Raw genomic sequence first — 19,155 nt, 5'->3', positions numbered from 1 at the left:
AATAGAATTTTAACACTTTCCTTAATGAAAGATTTAAGGAATCCGAAAGTCAGAGACAAATGATTATAAGAAAGGTTTCCAGTCTGGAGAAAAAATCCAAAGCTCAAGGGTGGAAAATTTCAGAATTGAATGGAAACCTTCAGAAAACTGAGAGCGTTAACAATAGACTAAACATTTACTTCCGAACTGTATCAAACCCTTCAGAAAACTGAGAGCTTTAACAACAGACTACAAATCAACTTAAACTCTATGGAAAACAATGCCGAGCTCCTGAAGATTGAACTATCTGAAGCAAAAGATGAAAGTGAGAAGAGCTCTAGACTTAACAAATTATTGAAGGAAAAAATAGGAAGAGAAATGCAACTTTATCAAGACCTTAATGAAAGGTTTAGGGAATCTGAAAGTCAGAGACAAAAGATGATAGATGAGAAATTTCAGAATAGTATTGTAATTAGTCAGTATAATGACAATACAGGACAACTTGAAGATTCGTCATTGTGTCCGGAAAGAAAGGAAATATACAATAAACTTGCCGTCGCAAACTCTAAATTGAAACGTGCAGAATCGGATTTGGAACGTGCAGACGTTTCCTCTGCTTTGTTCATTTGTTTCTTATGTTTCTCACTATATTTTTATTATAAATAACTTAAAACTAAAAATGATTAAGAATATTCATAGTTCACATTTTAGTTTATATGGAGTTTCTTAAAAATATCGCTCATTTGACAGAATTTACATTTTTTCTTTTCAAATTAATATATTTTCTACGACTTATGAGGAAATACTTGATATATATTGGTTGTATGCTTTATATAAAGGAACATAAATACTGCGTTAAATGTTTACATATTTTAATATAAAATGTTTACAGTATGTTAACTGGTCAGATATATATATTTTTATATTAGACCTAAATGAGGGTAGGCCAAGGCAAGCCACATAATGTCTGTATTCAAACCATAATTTACCCACTTTCACTTTCACCTTGCTCTAAACAATAAATTTTACAGAATATAAATTTTTAATGTTTTCAGAAAGAATGGGAGACAACGAGCATTCATCAAGTCAGGTTAGTTTTGTATTTTATCCCATTGCAGAAAAACCCCCACTTGACTTTCAGACCCAACTAAGGGATGTTCTGTTATCTACTATCCATATTATCGTTGTATCTTTTTTTTGGTAAACTAGGCTTTTAGGGCGCTTCGCGCCCATCTTCTATTTAAATTGTGAACATGTTCTTTTTGTTAACATTTTAAAACAAAGATGAAAAAAATTTTGCGGATTTTTAAAAAAAAAATTCGCGGATTTTCAAGAATTAAATTTTTTTACAAAATTAAAAACCTTTAGTACACATTTTTTAAAATTTTTATCATTCATAAACCTTCCCTGTGGTCACGTGATATCCCAAAAAAAATTTGGGCCCGATCGGTTCAGTCGTTTTGACGTTTATTGGATACAAACAAACAAACAGACACCCAAACAGACAAGCTAAATTTATATATAGATGTCTATCTTTCAGGTTGAGAAGGTGGAGGATGATGATGAGGTTGCCGAGATAGACGAGGATGATGAGGTTGCTAAAATTGACGAGGATGATGAGGTTGCTGAGGTAGACGAGGATGTCCATATTCTCGAGGATGATGATGAGGCGGCCTCGGAAGACTGTAAAAAGAATGGTGAATCAAATGACTGCTCTGTTGGCGAAAAAAAGAAAGGACACGTCCAGAAGGCGGCGAAGGGAAATGAGAAAGAAGAAGAAGAAAATAAAGATGGCGAGGATGTTATAACTGTTGATGATTCCGTTGAACCCGACATTGTTCCAAAGGTAATCCTTTTTATTCATTTTTATCGGGAAATGTTCACTTACTTACTTGGGTTATTTGTGTGTTGATTTGCAGTAGAACTATTGGTCCATGGTGCAAACATCTTTGGTGTCCTCTGGGAACTATGTGGCTTCTCCGCTAAATATTCTTCAGGTTGCTACATGACACATTTCCTATTAGCACAGAAAGGTAGTTCAAATGTCAATCTTCTCCAGTTAAGTTAAAACTAGTCACATTCTGGACTCAAATGACAAATTATTCCAGAGGGAAACTACTCTACAAATAAAAAATTTCGTCTTTTATCTGTTTTAAATCTTGTCGCAATTAGATTCTTATTGTAGGAGGAATTTCTTGTCAATCTAGTTTGATGATCATCCACCATACGGAACCAAATGGAAGATTTGACTTTATTAAACCCATTGAGGATTTTGAAAGTTTGCACCAAGTCATAACGTTACCGTCGGGTCTCGAGTGTTGTCAGGCCAAGGAGGCCAAGTTCAAATAATTTTTCTTCCTATGTTTTGCCCTGTAATCCAACTATCATTCTTACAGCTCTCTTCTGAACTCTCTCTAAAATCTCTATGTCAGTAACCAGCCAGGTGACCATGCTGGTATTGCAAATTCCAAGCAAAGAAAAGTATTCTTATCCCTATACATAAATGCTCTTGAGATCTGGGTTAGAACTGCATATGCTCTCCTAGAAGCATTGGCGCATTGTATTGAAGGTTTCAGGTTATCACTAATAATGACACCGATGTCTTTTTCCTTGTCTACAACTTGTAGAGGTTGACCAGCCATTGTATATACATGTTTGATGTTTTTTCTACCAATGTGCATAATTTTACATTTTCCAACATTAAATTTTATGCACCAGCAATCAGCCCGTTCTATAAGTTTATTGATAGCTGTTTGTAGGCAGTTAATATCTCATGTGGGGGACCTTATCAAAAGCTTTGCTGAAGTCTAGATACAGGACATCTACAGGAATACCGTAAACAAAGAGATTCAGTTATCTTTTCAAAAACTCGAGGAGGTTGGTGGCACAAGATTTTTTTTGGCATGATCCATACTGAGATGAATTGAGTAAGTTTTGCCTCAGCAGGTAATCCAACATGTCGTCTTTCATTCTAGATTGCATGATTTTGCATGTCAGAGTCGTCAGGGAAACCGGTCTGTAATTATCAGTGCTGTGTTTTGATCCCTTTTTGAATATGGGGGGTCACATTAGCATCGCGCCAATCTTATGGAACTATTCCAGATTGCAAAGATTTAGTGAAAATTATTGACAATGGGAGAGACAAATTATCGACATGATCGATTAAAAATCGCAACGAAATTTTATCGGGTCCTGAACTGGAGCCATATTTCAGTTTTGCAATCTTCTTTTTCACCGTTTCAGAATCAAAATGAGTAAGTACCACAACTATGCAAATATCTACTATTAGAATATTTCAAGTTTTTAAGTTATCTTGTAGAAAAAGCCTATTTGGCTGAGGTTAATGAATCTATATTTTTCATGAAAAACATGAAATTGTTTAACTTTTTTAAAACAAAATAATTTTTACTTTGTTACTAATAACCCTTCTTTCGTTATCTTTAGGTTAAAGGGGACTGCAAATTATTTCTGAGGGGTCTTTATTGTCTTGAAAAACCATTCCCCCCTTTTGAAAATTATATTTTCCCCAGAAATTAGATTTGTTTTCACTGAGGACAACATTTTTATGTTTTTTTTTCTCTCTCTCGCAATTTGGAAAAATTAATGATTTTTAGGGGAAAATTAAATAAAATAAAAAAAAAACTTGATACTGATGATGAACTTCATTTTTTCCCCCAGATCAACTAGTTAGTTGTACAAAAGTATACAAACCTGAAAATGTATTTTATAGACTGTACCTGATTCACAGTTCTTCGAGAGTGTAAGTGAAGATGAGAAAAAGTTTTACGAAGAAAATGCACGAAATCCAGATTCTATTGAACAGCTGAGTGTACAGTGTACTGCTTGCTGGAAACAGGTTAAGAAATTTTATTGTATAGAGTTTCAAGAAAAATCCACAGATTTCTAATTTTTATTGTTCTTAAAACCATTATTAAATCAAATATTTATTGGACATTTTTTGCTTTTGTTTTACTAAAGCACTTTAAAGTATCATATTTTATGAACTTTTTCATTCGAATAAAACGGTAATGATTCATTTTTTAGATTTTTTTTTTGGCTGGACAAAGTTTACATTGTGAATAGGATGAAGGATCACTACAAATTTTGTCGACATACCCTTTAAATAAGAATTTCAATTTGATTGACGAGAATAATTGAAGTTTTTCTGTTCCCTAGGTCAACCATCATCAGAGAAATAATATAATGCGGCATCCCGACCTTGGTGTTCCTGTGTGTAGAAGCTGTAAATATTTCTACGAAGACGACGGGGTCTGGGAGAAGGATGACCAGGGGTCAGACTGCTACTGCAGGTTTTATTTAACCTTCTTTTATGCATTTTAATTCATAAATCTCAATATTTTGTAAAAAAAAAAAATAAACGCGGCCCATTTGCTTTGATTGGCATCTCTTTCATGTCGATAGATAAAATTATGTCTGAAAGTTTTGGGATACAAAAAAATATAACATATAAGACGACTTACTCGTTTTTCCCCTCAAAAATATTTTTTAATTTATAAAAAATCAGATTCCCCTTAATTAAGACCTTTTTCAGTTGCCTATGGTTTAAATTAATAATAAATAGAACAAAGGACCGAAAGAAAGGATTTTTAAAAAGTTACTGTGAGATATTAAGATATCTCAGAATGTACTTTTCCACAAAAATTGTACGTTTTATGTATTATATATACTAGGCGATAAGCAATGCTGTATGATTTCATTATAAACTCATCTCAGGAACTTGTTTTATTAATGTAAATAAGACTCGAGTACCTGGTATTTTTTGTCGTACAGTCCCGTTGTTTGCAGTACTTCACCAAAACTCTTTACTAATTGTACTGTACTGCAGGTGGTGTGCTAACGGTGGTGAGATGGTTTGTTGTGACAAGTGTACCAGTGCGTACTGCAAGCAGTGTATAATCAGAAACTTTAGTAGAAAGAAGTTCACAGAGATCAACGACTGTGATCGTTGGGACTGTTTTCAGTGTGATCCTAAGCCAATATTTCCTCAACGGTAAGTTACTAATTTTTAAGTATTTTCATAGCTTAAAATATCGGTATTATTTGATTTTAATTAATATCTTCTTCCAGAAACAAAAAAAAAGATTTAAAGAAACAAAAATAATTCTCATGAATCTTTAACTGATTTTTTCCAGAATTCTTATTTTAAATGTTTAGGGCATTAATGTATTCAATATACAAATGGTATTCATCGAGGAAGGACAGAAAAAAAGTGAAAGACACAAAGAAAATCTCTAAAAAGATTGCGGAGCAAAAGCAAAAGAAGGTGGCAGAGGAGGAGAGTAAAATTGAAAACTTTATCGACGAGAATATTCATGAAGCTTTCGACACACTCAAGATCTATCAGAAATGTCTGGAGGATGAGAAGAGGAAGTGGATGAAGAACAAGAAGAAAATGACGGCAGAGGGAGCTGGAGGTATGGTCGCTAAACTCAGGAAAATCTACGGAATAACAAAACAAAACATGGAACTCCTTGACTCCGCCCTGGTTCAGGGATACTTGGATCAATTCCCAGGAGAGAGTATGGACCGATTCAAGCCGGGACGTATTTCTACCGGATCCCAGAAGAAGACCAAATCTGGCTCGACCACACCAGCAATGAAAGCTAATGGCGCCAATGGAACCCCTGTCAGTGGTATTAACGGAACCCCTGCCAGTGGTATTAACGGAACCCCTGCCAGTGGTATCAATAAGAGAAAAATTAAGAATACTGAGAAAAAGGGAAACATGAAGAAACAGAAACTTCCAGGTAACATATGAATTAAATAAAAGAGAAAGGGGTTGGTGTGGACAGAAGAGCTGTTCTATGTATCTTCAATGTATATGGGTTATGGGCCACTTCAGCAATTCTTTTTTTAACCAATAATATTGATTCACAGCAAGAAAAATTTAAGTTTTTTTTAGAAATTCAGATTATTTTTTTAAGTTTAGAAAATTTTTGAAAATCGAGAAACATTGAGTAGTAACGGCTTAGCCGATCAGGCTATTGGCATGGTGCCAGTGAAGGTTTATGGCTCTTTGAAATAAAAAAATTGTGCTTGAAAAATACACCGATTTTTTAAAAGTTCCTAAATTAATGTTGACAAAAAAATTCGCAAAATTTTGAGTTTTACAAAACAATTGAGAAGAAAAAATGGAGACTTGAAAAGCAACATTTAATTTATTTGATACAATATAAATAATTTTGATGAAGGTGGGGATGGGGATGGTGACGATGAAGAAATTGCAGTTGAAGAGATTGTTGTGAATGGAGAGGCAGTTCTCGGAGATAAAGAGTTCTTCGATCCCAGCCAGCTCTGTTCTATTCAAATAACTGGTAGATTTGTAATAAGTTAATAAGAAAACATTGGACGATAAATTTTATTAAATGGCAATAATTTTTGTTTAAGAAGAAAATAAGGAAACTCAAAAATAAAAGTAATAGAAAAGAAACAAAAAATGAGCGAATTACGAAGAAGGAAGTTTAAAATCAAATTCGGAAGTTATGAAATTATATAATTATGAAAATCTTATTTCTATTTCTATAAAGGATTAAGTGGTCCTCCAGCCCCTCCTCGTATCCCCCCGGTCAAGCGTCCTACTGGTCCTCTCCGGCTCAGCTCTTCAATGTTTAAGAAGAAATCTCCGAATAAACCCAAGCAGAGTCGACCTGTCTCACCAGACAGCGACATTGAAGAAATATTTATCGACGATGATACAAACGACAAGGAAAGTTCGGATGTCGACTCAGATGTGTCTTTAGACTGTTAATCTCAATAATTTTACTTTGGTTAATTCCTGTTGGTATTTTTGCATTTCTAAAATAGCTTGTATAATTTACTCTTCTGAAAATTGGTATAGTATTTAAATTATTATTCTGTTTCAGATTATTAATTGCTACCTTTTAAGTACCCAGCAACCGTGTCTTACTTCTAAACTAAATCTGTGTATTTCATTAATTCAGTTTTTAAAAAGGTAATTATTTTTAGAAGGATATTATTGCATAAAATACATTAAAACTGATAATTATTTATTTGTTTGTATCCAATAAATCCAACCGGCCGAAACGGCTGAACGATCGGGCCCATTTTTGTTGTTGTGGCAACTCATATGACGCGAGGGAAGTCAGGGAAGTCACTTCGAAAAAGAAAAAATTGTGCTTAAAAACAGTTTAAATTTGTCAATTTTGACAAAAATCCACAAAATTGTAAGTTTTAAAATACAATTATGAAAGAACATGGCGGCTTAAAAAGCAACTTTTAAACGCTAAAATTATTACTTTAAAAAAGGTGCAAAGTGGTCTAATATTATGTGGAAATCTTTTTTAATTTTGTTTGAATTTAGGACAATTAAACATGGCAACATGTCTGGGTCAAGAATGAAAGGGGTTGGATCTAGTTTTGAGTTCTCCAGGTTTACCTTATCCCCCGCTCGAGAAGCAAAGAATGTCCTATGGAGTCGGATTAGAAGATTCTGGGTCGGAAAACCCTCTGGCGGTGTATGTGCGTAACGTTCCAACCCTTCTCCTTGTAGATCAAAAGTAAGATTTGTTCAAGATTTTCTTGAAAATTTTTTTTATCCCAAAATTAGATTTGTTTAAGATATTTTTTATAGTAAAAAGAAAAGAACTAAAGAAGAGTATTAATAAGGATAAAAAGCATGTTAAAGTCTCATTTTCTAAGTTTTCTGAAAATCTTAAAATATTTATTCACGAGGAAAAAGAAGAAATTAAATGTTCTTGAATATTGCTTGATTTGAATAAGTAGTTGTGTGTTAACAAAATTTTTTAATTCCGTCCTTTCAATTAAAATTCAACCTACCAAATTACAAACATCATGGTTTTCCGTATCTTTAAAAACACTGCGTTTCAAGTTATTTGCAAATAGGGGTTTTAAGGTTTAAAGGGAAAGGAAGAAAAATTTAGAAAAATAGTTTTTACAAAAATTTGACTTTTTATGATTAAAAACATTTTTAAAATAAATTTTACATTTGAATAATTTTTTTTTTGCAAAATAGACTAAAAAAATTTGAAAATATTTATGAAAGTGTTCAAGTTATTATGCAGATTACTTTAAAATACTTATACTTGATGTAAAACTTAATTTTTCAAAAAACAACGATAAATTTAAAAGGTTTTAGTGATTGGTCAGCTGATCTCTTTCCTGATGATCCCCTCTCCCATCTATTGCCTCCTTTTACGCTCCTGGGGTGTTATTGCTATTTAATCCCCAAACTTTAGCCCAACCGTCTGGGCCATTAAGAATCACACGGCACAAGTTTGTAAAGACGACTTTTGAGAAGTCTAGCTTATCATGTGATGTGGCTTGTTAAACTTTTTTTACTTGTGTCATTTGGTCAGGAGTGGCAAATTTCTAATTTTTTTCACCTTTGTCACAGATTTTTGCAATCTTTAACGCGTCGCCCTGGACGAAATATTCAAAATACATGATACAGTACTATTTTTTTCAACCTTTACAAAATAATGAACTGTACAGTGATCTCGGTTTCAAATCTTCAAAATTTTCAATGTATATGTACAGGCAGCAAGTTCCTCTATAGTTTATGTTCTTTACCCTATACTCCAGTTCACCTTTATTTCACATATTTCTGTGATTTAGGTTACCAAGTTCCACTTGCATAATAATTTGTAACACTGTAAAAGTACAATTTTACTCTTTGTGTTTACTGTTTACAACTCAATCAAATAAAAATTAGCACACACATTTAAAAACCTGAAGGAAAACTTTTTTGTAAAATGAAGATTTTGAAAAAATTAATTTCCGAGTCAGAATTTTCAAAAAACGTACTTGCATAATAACTTGAAACGCAGTGTATATATGATGTTTAGGTTCAAGAACCTTATCACTAGTTGGCGAGGAGTAGATGCAGAAAACTCAACCTGCTTCCAGAACAAGAAGAATAGCGCTTGGAACGGCTGGGCGATAGTTTACTTCAAATCCGAGATCGACCGACAGAACTTTCTAGAAGACGAGAATCAACATTTTGTACGAGATCCGTCTGGTGCTTATCACAAGCTGAAGGTGACAAAATGGTTTCAGAAACAGGTTTCAGTTCCTCAGAAATCCGTTAGCTCCGCTCGACCACTTCCACTTTACAAGGCGGATCTATTTTTCGACCGAGAAACATCTCAGGAAGAGTTTGAACGTAGTTGTAATGAATCTTCCATCCAAAGTTTCCGAGGAACAATCCACTCTTATATAACCAATACAACTGGACTGGGACACAATGGGTTTATTGAGATCAAGCTGAGTACACAGGGCAGAGAAGTTTCGGAATACGTTCTATTTAATTCAGACAGTGTTTGGCTGTGCTTCTGTCCAGCCGGCTGCTTCGGTGGCAGGGATTGTTTGGGAAAATCCGGAAAAGATGATAACTTGCCTTTGAAACTGAAGGTTGGGAGCGAGGTTGTATTTACCGGAAGAAAGATCCCTCAAGGATTGGTAGAATCTTGCAGGTTTCAGGCTAAATCTGTTTGGCAGGGAGACGGGAACCAACCTAATTATATTTCTCCTCCCTCTAGTTTCAAACTTGACGAATATCTGGAAGATTATTTAACCGAGACGAATTCTCCAAGTCCCAATGTTAGTAGTCCTGCTCCGTCTCTGGAGAACCAGGGCGGATCAAGTTCTCCGGTTTTCAATGTGGTTCGGCAGAAACCCCTACAGGGAAGTTTGAAACAGCTCAACTCATCACTTGACAAAAACATCTCCTTTAAGGTTCAAAAGAAAATTGCTCCATCAAACTTCGCCCAGGCGGTTGCTGCGGTTTCCGTAGTACAAGTTGAAGAAACTGCAGATTTTGTGGAAAAGGGAAAAGTTGAATCTTTCCCTAACTCTGAGGAAATTGTTGTTTCTATCCACGGTTACGGTCGTTTTACTTTGGACCAACGGCATTTTGAGGGTTCGTTTCAAGATGTTAAATCAAATCTGAAATTAGATGCAAATCTTGCAATAGCTCTGAGTAATGATAAAAGGAGTGGAAAGAAAGGAAAGTTTGTTGTCATCCGAGCCTTTCCTGACTTCGATCCGGCGAAAGCCACAAAGGAGAATTATAACGAGGATTTCCACGGTCCGGCCTCTGGGGATTCAAACGATAGCGGTCATTCTAGAGGAGAATCAAACCATGAGATCAACCTTGAAGATTTGGATAAATATTACGATACCTATTCTGAAATCTATGATTATCTGCACCGAGAAATCATTGTTATTCTACCTAACCTACCCTATAAGAGTATTGAGTGTCTTACCAACGATATTATTTACAATGTTGAAGAATCCTGTGAAACTAAAATCTTGCAAGAATTTTTTAAATCCTACGGAGTCAATGTTAGCACGGGAAACAAGTTTATTGGAGAATTTATCAAGTTTCGTAGATCCTTCCAGTTTGCTGAAGATGGATTGCTGGACGATATTACTCCGGAGACTCCGGTCTTTGAGAGTTTTACTTCGAAACCCCTTCCGTCGGAGGTTGAACTCCAGGTTTCCAACTTTATGAAGTGGATCAACACCCAGCAAGTTCGATCTACCCAAACAGAGAAGTTAAAACTTGAATTTTACAACGAAATGTTCAGGTTTCCTGAATCTGCAATATTCTGGTTTAATTCAATGCTTAAGTGTTCGGAGCAGAACATAGGTTCGATCCTCTACAAGTTTCCAGCGCTCCAGTCCTGGGTCCTTAAGAGAGGAGGAGATTGTAAATCCATCCTATCCGGGTTGGAATCCGACTCAGCCCAGTTTCTAGCTCTGACTGAATGTAAGGTGGTAGAACTAGAAGAGGAGAAGAGTAAATCTGAATCCCAAAAGTTTGCAGGTCTCATTTTATCCACTCTAGAATCTGAGTTTGTGGCGTGTAAAGAAAAGGAGAAAGAAACAAATTCATTCATTCTCCGTGTGTTAACTATTCTAAGAAAAGCTGGAATAAAACTTGAGGATTTACTCTCCATGCATCGTGATCATCTCCGTCTCTCAACTAAACCTAGAAACCGCGAGTTCAACTCAAAAATGCAATCATTTCTTATGAAGAAAACCAATCAGTCCCTTCTGGAGGAAACAAACATATTTATCGGAAACAACAAGGATTTAAAGGTCAAACAGTACACCCCGGTATCGTGTAAAAAAATTGAAAAATTTGTTCCGATCTTGACAACCTGTCTCTGTGGGTTCATATTTGAGAGAGCAAATATTCCGCTGAGGAACGGATCAGCTTCTCCGCAGCGAAATATTCCAACTAACTCTGAACCAAAGGATGAGTTTGCCGAACTTGTCTCGTACATGGAGAAAACTAAATATTCAAACTTTATAAATGGAGTTCGTCTCACTCTTATAAACAAAAAGATCAGTTTAATGAAGCTTGAAAGTATTTACATGAGTTGTAAGGTTGGAGGAATTATGAAGTGGAATCTTGAACTTAGTAAGCTTCAACTGAACCCTCCGGTTGGAATTTCTGTTATCATGTTAAGTGAGATCCTCTGGAATTTCTGCAGCTCACGAGGATCTACCGATGACCAGGAATATCCCAGAAATATGGAGAAGACTAATGATGATTTAAAAATTCCATCTAATCTTCTCACTGTCTACAATTCAACAGAAGTAATCGCTATTATGAAAAGGTTCAAAGACGGAGAGCTTGAAAACGCATTCCAGGAAGGATACGATGTAATCAGTAGCCTGGATATGTACTGGAGGGACAAAGAGGATGAGTCGGAGGAGATGTTTGCGTTCCTTGCAGCAGTTATCTGGGAGGATTGTAAGGTTGATAAACTACAATTAGAGAATACAATAACCAAGTTTTATCAAAATCATGCTTATGATGAGAAGATAGTAGAACATTTACAGAATCTTCTCACTTCTTGGGCATCCATCCTGGACTCTTCAAGTACATTTAAAACTTGTATTTTGAGTGTATACAACATTCTAAAGGTTACTCTAGCAAGCTTTGATCCAAACACCTACGAGGATATTCAGGACCCTACTCCGTCCTGTATCTCACAACGAACCTTCATGAATCTTACCCTAGGAGATAAGCTCTACTCCGGGGAGGGGATAGTGATTGGAAACCTAGGAGATTTTTTTATCATTCAAACCAAGTTCTGCAAAGTGTTGGCGCATCAAGCTGTTTCATTTGGGAGCAGCAGCTGTTCAATCAACTATGATCTGGACCCGGATATTCTGCGTCCTTTTGACCAGGTTCGGGTTCACTCCGTTCCTGTATCTGGATATGGAGAGAAGGATACTAGTTGCCATGTTGCCCTGATGGCCTGGCAAAATGTTGTAGATGAGGCAGGGGCTTGGTTATCTGAACCTCCTCATTCAGGAGTTCTCCTTCCCTTCTCCCAGGAGTTCTACGAGAAAATCAGGAAGAAGGCGCATGAACTCGTGGAATCAGAACCTTCTTCTGGATTCTCGGAGTTCGGATTGGAGAATCAACTCCTGGAGTACGATAATCTGTTGCTCAGTGAGAAACGTTTTGATGGTTCATGGGTTGAAACATTGGACCAAATCAAGATATATTGGGTTTTATGCAGGAAGGGATTTATAACCAAAGACACATTTGAGAAAAAGGTTTTCTCCGAGCTAGAGAAATACGGTGTTTTTGTTTATGATCCAGATTGTTCCTCACGTCTGGATAAATATCTAGCTCGGGATAGGAAAGCAAAAGAGATGCTGTCATTTTCTGATTTCAAGACCAATACTGCTCCAGAAATGTTTTTAGAGAAATATCCATCAAAATGGTTTAAGTTTGATTATTCCAAGCGTGTTGCTGGAGAAGTTGCAGATTCCATGAAGCTGAATGAGAACAAATCCAACCGTAGGTTTGAATATGAAGGATCAGAAACCAGAAAAACTGAGGTTCCCAGTATCAAGGTTGTAGATGAATCCTTGTCTAGCTCCGAGTATAGACTACTCACGGAGCAGAAGTTGGATCGTTTGAACACCGCAGTTGAGACCCTGCTCCAGGTTCTTCAAGAAACTACTGCCACCATCAACTCTCTTGACAAAAGAGTCGAAACTCTGGAAAAGGTAGGATTATTTTGTATTGATTAAAGTACTTTCTTATTTTTATCATCACTTTTCTTGTCTTTAAATATAGATTAAAATTTCGCCTTACTTGAAAACGGTGACACTGACTGATTGTAGGCTAGCTCTGGATTAAGACCTGAATCAGGCCGAGGGTTGATGGAGAGATATTTCGTGAAGATATGTCGGGAGGAGGACGGAGAGGTGGAAGAGGTTCCGACTAACTCCGATGGACTACTTCCTTATGCAACGGTTCGGGTCAGTGAAATTATTTTAACATTTAAGATGAAAATTGAAAATAGGCGGGCGAGGAGGGGCTTAATTAATTTCTGTTCCATATTTTTATCAAATAAAATATCAAATTTTTTTACGCGTCTCCAATTTTTTTGCTTCCCATGATACATTTTAAAAAGAAAAGAGAATGAGATGACTTTAACATTTTATATTTCCTACAGGCCCTGTTCAATGGTATATCTGGTCTGAAGTATAGAATGCCTGGTACTCCAAGGATCTGGAGAAGTTTGATCCTGGAGCAGGACGTATTCTATCCTCCTGAGGATGGTTGGGGAGAAAGAATTTATCTTTCATCATTTCCAGCAGGTTCAATACATTATCTTCTATTCCAGCCTACCCTCTATACTAAGAAATGTAACCGTATGTAAATTTGGTCTAAAACTCGGGTAGATGAGATGCTATCCTTGAATGCATTTAAATCACAACTTCTTCATAATATAAGTGATAATGTCGGAGATAACAATTGGGCTCATGTTTGGGAAGGTTGAAATCGACACCAGAATCAGTAACAGTTCAAATTCGGAATATTTTAAATAAATTTTGACACTATTTTTAGACTTAAATTACGGATCAATTTTTTATTTTTCTTGGAAAGATTTAAATTATTTTTTTCCGTTCTAATCTAATATTTTACAGGAAATGTTTACGGATACCCTACAGGAAATCAGCTTCCTATTGGAGCCCAGCACAGATCAGGTTTGGGAAACTCGATCTCACAACTCCTGGTTCGTCAACCTTCCGCCAGTATCTGGGGTTCATCTCCAGCACCAATTCTAGGTACGCATCTCGCATCTCAGATTCAATAGTAGTATGTTAAAACTGGGAATGTTGACATCAAAATTCGTTTAACCTTTATAATCTCCTAAGCTAGCTGTGTTCTAAATTTTATGAATAAACTCAAGATAATAATATCCTCAATGTTTAGGAGGAATATCACCGGTCAGTCTAGACTTTCAGGATCCATCAAACTACGGTCTTCATCCTCAACAACAACTAAACTAGTTCCCTCGCTTCTATACATCAGATGTAATTATAGTCAGATAATAGTTGCTGAATAGACTAGTATCTGTTTCCGATTTCAATAATTCATACCATTAACCTTACCCTTCACAGCTCTTTCTTTGTTAGTTGAAATTCACTCTAACAATAAGCCTTTCTAACTCATCAGTAGTTACTCAACAACTTATAGAAATTGTAATTTCACGTAACCCTCCTTCATTTATGGAGGGGGCAGGCTCGAGTTAATTAATCTGATTAAGAATGTGTTAGATATCGTTAAACTCATCACAGTCCTAGCCTATTAGTTACTAACTTATTAAATTCAAAATATCAGCGCTAACTTTTCATTTTTCAACTTCATAAATTGTCAATAAAATATTCATGCATTCTCTTGTGTCTTTACATCTATGGGCATCGTTAATCCTTTTTTTATAATCATGTTTAGCTAACTTGAAATGTTTTAATCTTTCTCACTTTTTAGCTCATGAGAGATTGAAATTTAAACCTTAACATAATATTAACGACAACGGATATCTTACGGATAAATTTCGCATCAAATGTTTGTTAAATAATGTATTACATTTATTAACGACTGAACTGTTTGTTTGTACGAAATATGTTCTAAACGTTGCTTCGTGAATAATTTTACAAATGCACAATAAATATTTTTCTATATTTTGTAATTTTCATCAATTTTATTAAATTTTATCACAGGATATTTAACCAACGTCCAGCAAGGAAGTTTGCAATTGCTCCTCTAGGAGCTAAAAATATCTTCTCTGGGTCATTATCCTTTCTAGTTCTCAGACCAGGGTTCTCTTTAATCCGGTCAAATGCTTCCTGAACCTGGAAATAAACTGAATGAATTATCAAACAAGAAAATATTGGTTCTTTGTTTTACCTGATTCCTAGTAAACCATCTTGCATCCTCCAGCTCAACCTTGCAGGGATCTGGTTCCTGGCCAGGTAGCGCCTCAGCCTGAAAATATTGTATTAATAGCTTGAATTGAAAACCTAATTTTCACCATAATCTGTAAGACCATATCTCCTTCTTGATTTAGTAATTTCCTTTTGAGATTGATATTTGATCTGATGGATCAGTCGGATCTCGGATTAAATATATAAGAACACTGACTATAGAGCCCGGCGTTGCCCGTGGAAAGTACTAGACACTTAGAAATTTTATATTTTTATTATTTATAAAAATCATTTTATTTTGCCTGGGGTACTCAAGGGTTCCCTAAAAAACTTGTCATAATGGTTACACTTGCCATAATTACAATTAATTATAGTTATCATCCATAAATTTTTTTATTTAACAACTACAATTTTAACTTTTGTGACTACAATTATCAAATTTAAATGAGGGACAGCTCATGAGCACTAAGGTTAAGTTACTGCTCTATTGGAAAAGTATTGTATTGTCATTGAATCTTCAACAAGCTCTTTCTTCCAGTTTTAGTGTTCATATCTCTCCCAGCAGCATTGTTAGAAAACTAAAGTTGGGAATTTTCATGAGAAAATTTTGCGCATTTATAGAAAAATAGATGTATGATTTATACTTTGTAAGAGTTAGAAAATTATGGCAAAAGTATTTACGGCAAGTGTAATTACGGCAAGTGTAATTATGGCAAATGTAACTGGGCTATGAGAAAAAAGGGAATCATTAATCTAAGGAAACATACAGTGTAAATTCCGTACAGAGGTCTATAAAGTCTAACTAAGTGGCCACCCCTGTACATAAAATATATACGACATTCTCACACACAAATCCGACACTCTGTCTATGGAGTCTATGTGTACCTGACAGCCTATCATCAAACTTCCGGCTGGAAAAGGCCAATGTTGGGAGCTAAGGTATGAAACCTAAATAAAAGATATTAACTTAAAGTTAAAGGTACTGCAGTCGTGTTTCCTGTAACCTAAAAGCTTTATCGAATCAAAAATGAATGAGGTATCCAAGCTTATCTCTTTAAAAATTGATTATTTTAAATTGTGGTTCATCAATGACTTGGTCAACAGTTTAAACGGAACTGATTAACAGGAATATCCCTTATGAAATCGTCACTTGAAATCACCACCGCCGTCCGCTTTAAGTGCAGATTTATTTTATGTAAGAAACAACCTTGTGTACTTCAATCCCAACCTCCTCCGCAGCCTCGCGTCTTACGCAATCTTCAAGGGTTTCTCCTGCGTCCAGGAATCCAGCAATACAGGAGTACATTCCCGGAGGGTATCGGGGTTGACGGATCAGGAGCAAGCTATCCCGGGATGGATCACAAATGGAAACTATTCCTACGGGAGATGTACTTGGGTAGTACACTGAAATACCAGAACCTTTTATTTTTATTTTTTTTAAAATTAATTTAGAGATTACTAAGTTTTAATAGATTTTGCTTAAAATAAATAAAGGTTATTTGCCTGAGAAACACACAGGACAGCTGGCCTGACTCCCGGATAGGTTCAGAACTGCATGAATTAGGATGAAATCAACTTAGAGGTTTACCATATTTTTCAAAATATTTCAGGAGAATACATCTTAGATCTCATCGAACCTAGTGGATTCCCGCATTTGGTGCAAAATTTTGTATTTTTCTTCCAGAGCAGTAGTGACCAGCCCCTACTGAGAGTATGTGCAGTAGGAGAATCTACCAGGAAAAGACCAACCCTTAAATCTGTGAACCGTCCCTTGTTTTCCTGCTCTAAACTACTAGTGCCAACTGTTTCTCCTGAAATTGATTCTTAAAGAAAAAAAATTTAATTTCCACAAAACTTGAAAGAGCTTTTTTGAAAATAAAAGATCATGGCATTAACTTATTAATTAATTAAAACCCAGTCAACACCTTCAATTTTTTTTGAATACTTTTGTTGCCTTTATATGAAATAAGCCTGTTAATGTAAAAGGCTGTGAGACGAATAATATCAATTATAAATATCTGTCTAGTGATTAACCTATATTCAGAACAAACTGTGGAACCCCTGTCTCCGAGAGACCTAGTACAGCGCAGTTCAGCTCAAAGTTCTGATCCATCAACTCTCCGACAGAAGTATGATTTAACCAGATTGGAGATGTTTCTCCGCTAGTACTCCGTCCCAATAGAGGTTTTCCCTGAAAAAATAGTAACTAAATAAAAAAATAACTTTATTGTCCTAACTGGTTCTGAGCCGGGACACTAAAGAGGGGGTTCATTTGAGATTACTTAACAATCACGACTGAAGACATTATTGTTTCAATGTGTATGATAAATCGTCTCTGAGAAGTTAAGATAAAGAACAATGAAGATAGCAAAAAGATGAGAGTGAGAGTGAGAAAGGAGGATTAAGGAGATTTAAAGCATAGGTAAAAATAAAATAAAATTTTATAAAACTATTGTGTACTTTATCATTCTAACTCACTTCATCGTGAATTTTTTAATGAATAATCTGATAATAAAATAATCATCGTAAGTTAAATTAGCTGTACATTATAGAACGTGTGCTATAAAGTTTTAATTTGGTTTCCGGATTTTCTCAAAAAAAATAGGATATTTCAAAAAAAATATTTGTTATAGTTGAAATTCAATAAAATTGAAATCAACTTTACATTTTGACTTCTGATTTGTTTCAAAGCTTATTTGATTTAATTTGGTTTAGAAGAGCCATTGAAATAAGACAAGTACACAAACTTTTCATAAAATTAGCTTTAGAACTATTATTTTGTCACGGCGTGCTCTAAAGTTTTTGGACTTAAATTTTCTCAATATCTCGAAGGATATTTATATTATATTTTTTCCCTCGCTAAAGCTCGGGACAAAGTTAAATTTTAAAAGGCTTGAGATAAAGAGAACATTTCTGCCCAAAAACTTAATAATACTGCGAACCAAAATAATATTGTTATAAATAGTTATTATTTAGTTCCATTACTGATTGGGTTGGATCCAAGGATTCCTTACAAAATTGCGGAAAACTCCCTTTAAATAAAAGTACCTTGCAATACCTTAGAATAAAGAAGAAATTGTCCAGCTCCCAATTGTTCCTTACAGAAGCCGGTATCTTCCTTCAACCTCTGCAGAAGTCTTATCCTCGATACATAGGAGAGCTGACGAGTACTATGCCGGAGGTTGGAGGATATTATATTTCGGAGACATCTTGTCAACATATTTACACCTGTAATAAATTAGGGATATCAAAGAACTATAGAGGACTTTCACCTTAATTTCTATAATCAGTGTCACAAGTTGAAAACAGAATCTAAATACGTTGAAGGAGATATTTACTGAAAACTAAAAATTGCGTCAAGCAAAAAAGAATGTCAAATTTAGAACATATATTTATGTTATGAATTTCAAATCTAATTTACAAATAAGAGGTGTAGAGAAAGACCAAATTAAGTTAATCTAATTTAATCAATGATTTAGAAAGCTAACAAATGGGAATTGTTATAATATTATTACAAGAAAATAAAAAATTATTATGTATACCTTGACCTTTTTATGTATAAGATATTCACTGAGAGACTAAAATTAACCTTTAGGTCGTTTTATTTAAAGGGCCTCAGATTAGATTATTGCATCATTTCTATAAGTTTATTAGGATACTTGATTTTCATCAATTATTTTGAGATAACCAGAAAACAATGGAATAAGAAGCTACTTGACATTATAGAAATACTGAAGTATATTCGATATTGTTACAAAGCAAGGGGGGGAAGCAGAAGTCCTCAATTAGTAATCACAACCACCGAAACGAGTTTTGCAGCATACGCGCTCCTCGATTGGTAATCTCCACCACCTCAATTAGTAATCACCGTAAAATCTTGTTTTCTGAGATTTTAATTTAATGCATTTTTAACACAATTTTTGACTTCAA

The 19,155-nt window shown here is 35.0% G+C and overlaps 3 protein-coding genes across 3 annotated transcripts; 2 read left to right on the top strand and 1 right to left on the bottom strand.

The window, feature by feature from the left end:
• The first annotated feature begins 24 nt into the window (after nt 1–24).
• Nucleotides 25–6,864, top strand: LOC111702411 (transcriptional regulator ATRX-like). The gene is made up of 8 exons (XM_023474085.1): nt 25–1,069; nt 1,520–1,825; nt 3,710–3,835; nt 4,156–4,289; nt 4,826–4,990; nt 5,155–5,747; nt 6,192–6,314; nt 6,528–6,864. The coding sequence occupies exons 1-8, from the start codon at nt 1,025–1,027 to the stop codon at nt 6,746–6,748; spliced, it is 1,713 nt and encodes a 570-aa protein (XP_023329853.1). The 5' UTR covers nt 25–1,024; the 3' UTR covers nt 6,749–6,864.
• Nucleotides 6,862–14,982, top strand: LOC111702410 (uncharacterized). The gene is made up of 7 exons (XM_023474084.1): nt 6,862–6,952; nt 7,322–7,517; nt 8,826–13,017; nt 13,135–13,272; nt 13,470–13,614; nt 13,945–14,085; nt 14,234–14,982. The coding sequence occupies exons 2-7, from the start codon at nt 7,423–7,425 to the stop codon at nt 14,308–14,310; spliced, it is 4,788 nt and encodes a 1,595-aa protein (XP_023329852.1). The 5' UTR covers nt 6,862–6,952; nt 7,322–7,422; the 3' UTR covers nt 14,311–14,982.
• On the bottom strand, nt 14,962–18,789 carry LOC111702413 (nucleoside diphosphate-linked moiety X motif 13). Its single transcript, XM_023474086.1, has 9 exons — nt 18,768–18,789; nt 18,284–18,453; nt 17,260–17,416; nt 16,863–17,036; nt 16,729–16,776; nt 16,433–16,629; nt 16,111–16,173; nt 15,209–15,286; nt 14,962–15,153 (listed from the first exon to the last, which is right to left on the bottom strand). Exons 2-9 carry the CDS (start codon nt 18,443–18,445, stop codon nt 15,016–15,018), a joined length of 1,017 nt encoding a protein of 338 aa, XP_023329854.1. The 5' UTR covers nt 18,446–18,453; nt 18,768–18,789; the 3' UTR covers nt 14,962–15,015.
• Nucleotides 18,790–19,155: the final 366 nt, after the last annotated feature.

Source organism: Eurytemora carolleeae, unplaced genomic scaffold (genome assembly GCF_000591075.1).
Source record: "Eurytemora carolleeae unplaced genomic scaffold, Eaff_2.0 scaffold488, whole genome shotgun sequence".
NCBI classification, from domain to species: domain Eukaryota; kingdom Metazoa; phylum Arthropoda; class Copepoda; order Calanoida; family Temoridae; genus Eurytemora; species Eurytemora carolleeae.
Note: the sequence above shows the minus strand (reverse complement) of the source record. Positions and strands in the feature narration are given on the sequence as shown.

What these genes read in the sequence shown, in the direction of transcription:
- LOC111702411 (XM_023474085.1), top strand. Translation starts at nt 1,025, where the DNA reads ATGTTTTCAGAAAGAATGGGAGACAACGAGCATTCATCAAGTCAG. An exon ending in ACGAGCATTCATCAAGTCAG is followed by an intron (nt 1,070 to 1,519) that starts GTTAGTTTTGTA and finishes TCTATCTTTCAG; the next exon opens with GTTGAGAAGGTGGAGGATGA. An exon ending in CTGTTCTATTCAAATAACTG is followed by an intron (nt 6,315 to 6,527) that starts GTAGATTTGTAA and finishes ATTTCTATAAAG; the next exon opens with GATTAAGTGGTCCTCCAGCC.
- LOC111702410 (XM_023474084.1), top strand. Translation starts at nt 7,423, where the DNA reads ATGTCCTATGGAGTCGGATTAGAAGATTCTGGGTCGGAAAACCCTCTG. An exon ending in TTCCTTATGCAACGGTTCGG is followed by an intron (nt 13,273 to 13,469) that starts GTCAGTGAAATT and finishes TATTTCCTACAG; the next exon opens with GCCCTGTTCAATGGTATATC. An exon ending in TCTTTCATCATTTCCAGCAG is followed by an intron (nt 13,615 to 13,944) that starts GTTCAATACATT and finishes AATATTTTACAG; the next exon opens with GAAATGTTTACGGATACCCT.
- LOC111702413 (XM_023474086.1), bottom strand. Translation starts at nt 18,445, where the DNA reads ATGTTGACAAGATGTCTCCGAAATATAATATCCTCCAACCTCCGGCAT. An exon ending in AATTTCTTCTTTATTCTAAG is followed by an intron (nt 17,417 to 18,283) that starts GTATTGCAAGGT and finishes CTATTTTTTCAG; the next exon opens with GGAAAACCTCTATTGGGACG. An exon ending in GTTTGATGATAGGCTGTCAG is followed by an intron (nt 15,287 to 16,110) that starts GTACACATAGAC and finishes CAATATTTTCAG; the next exon opens with GCTGAGGCGCTACCTGGCCA.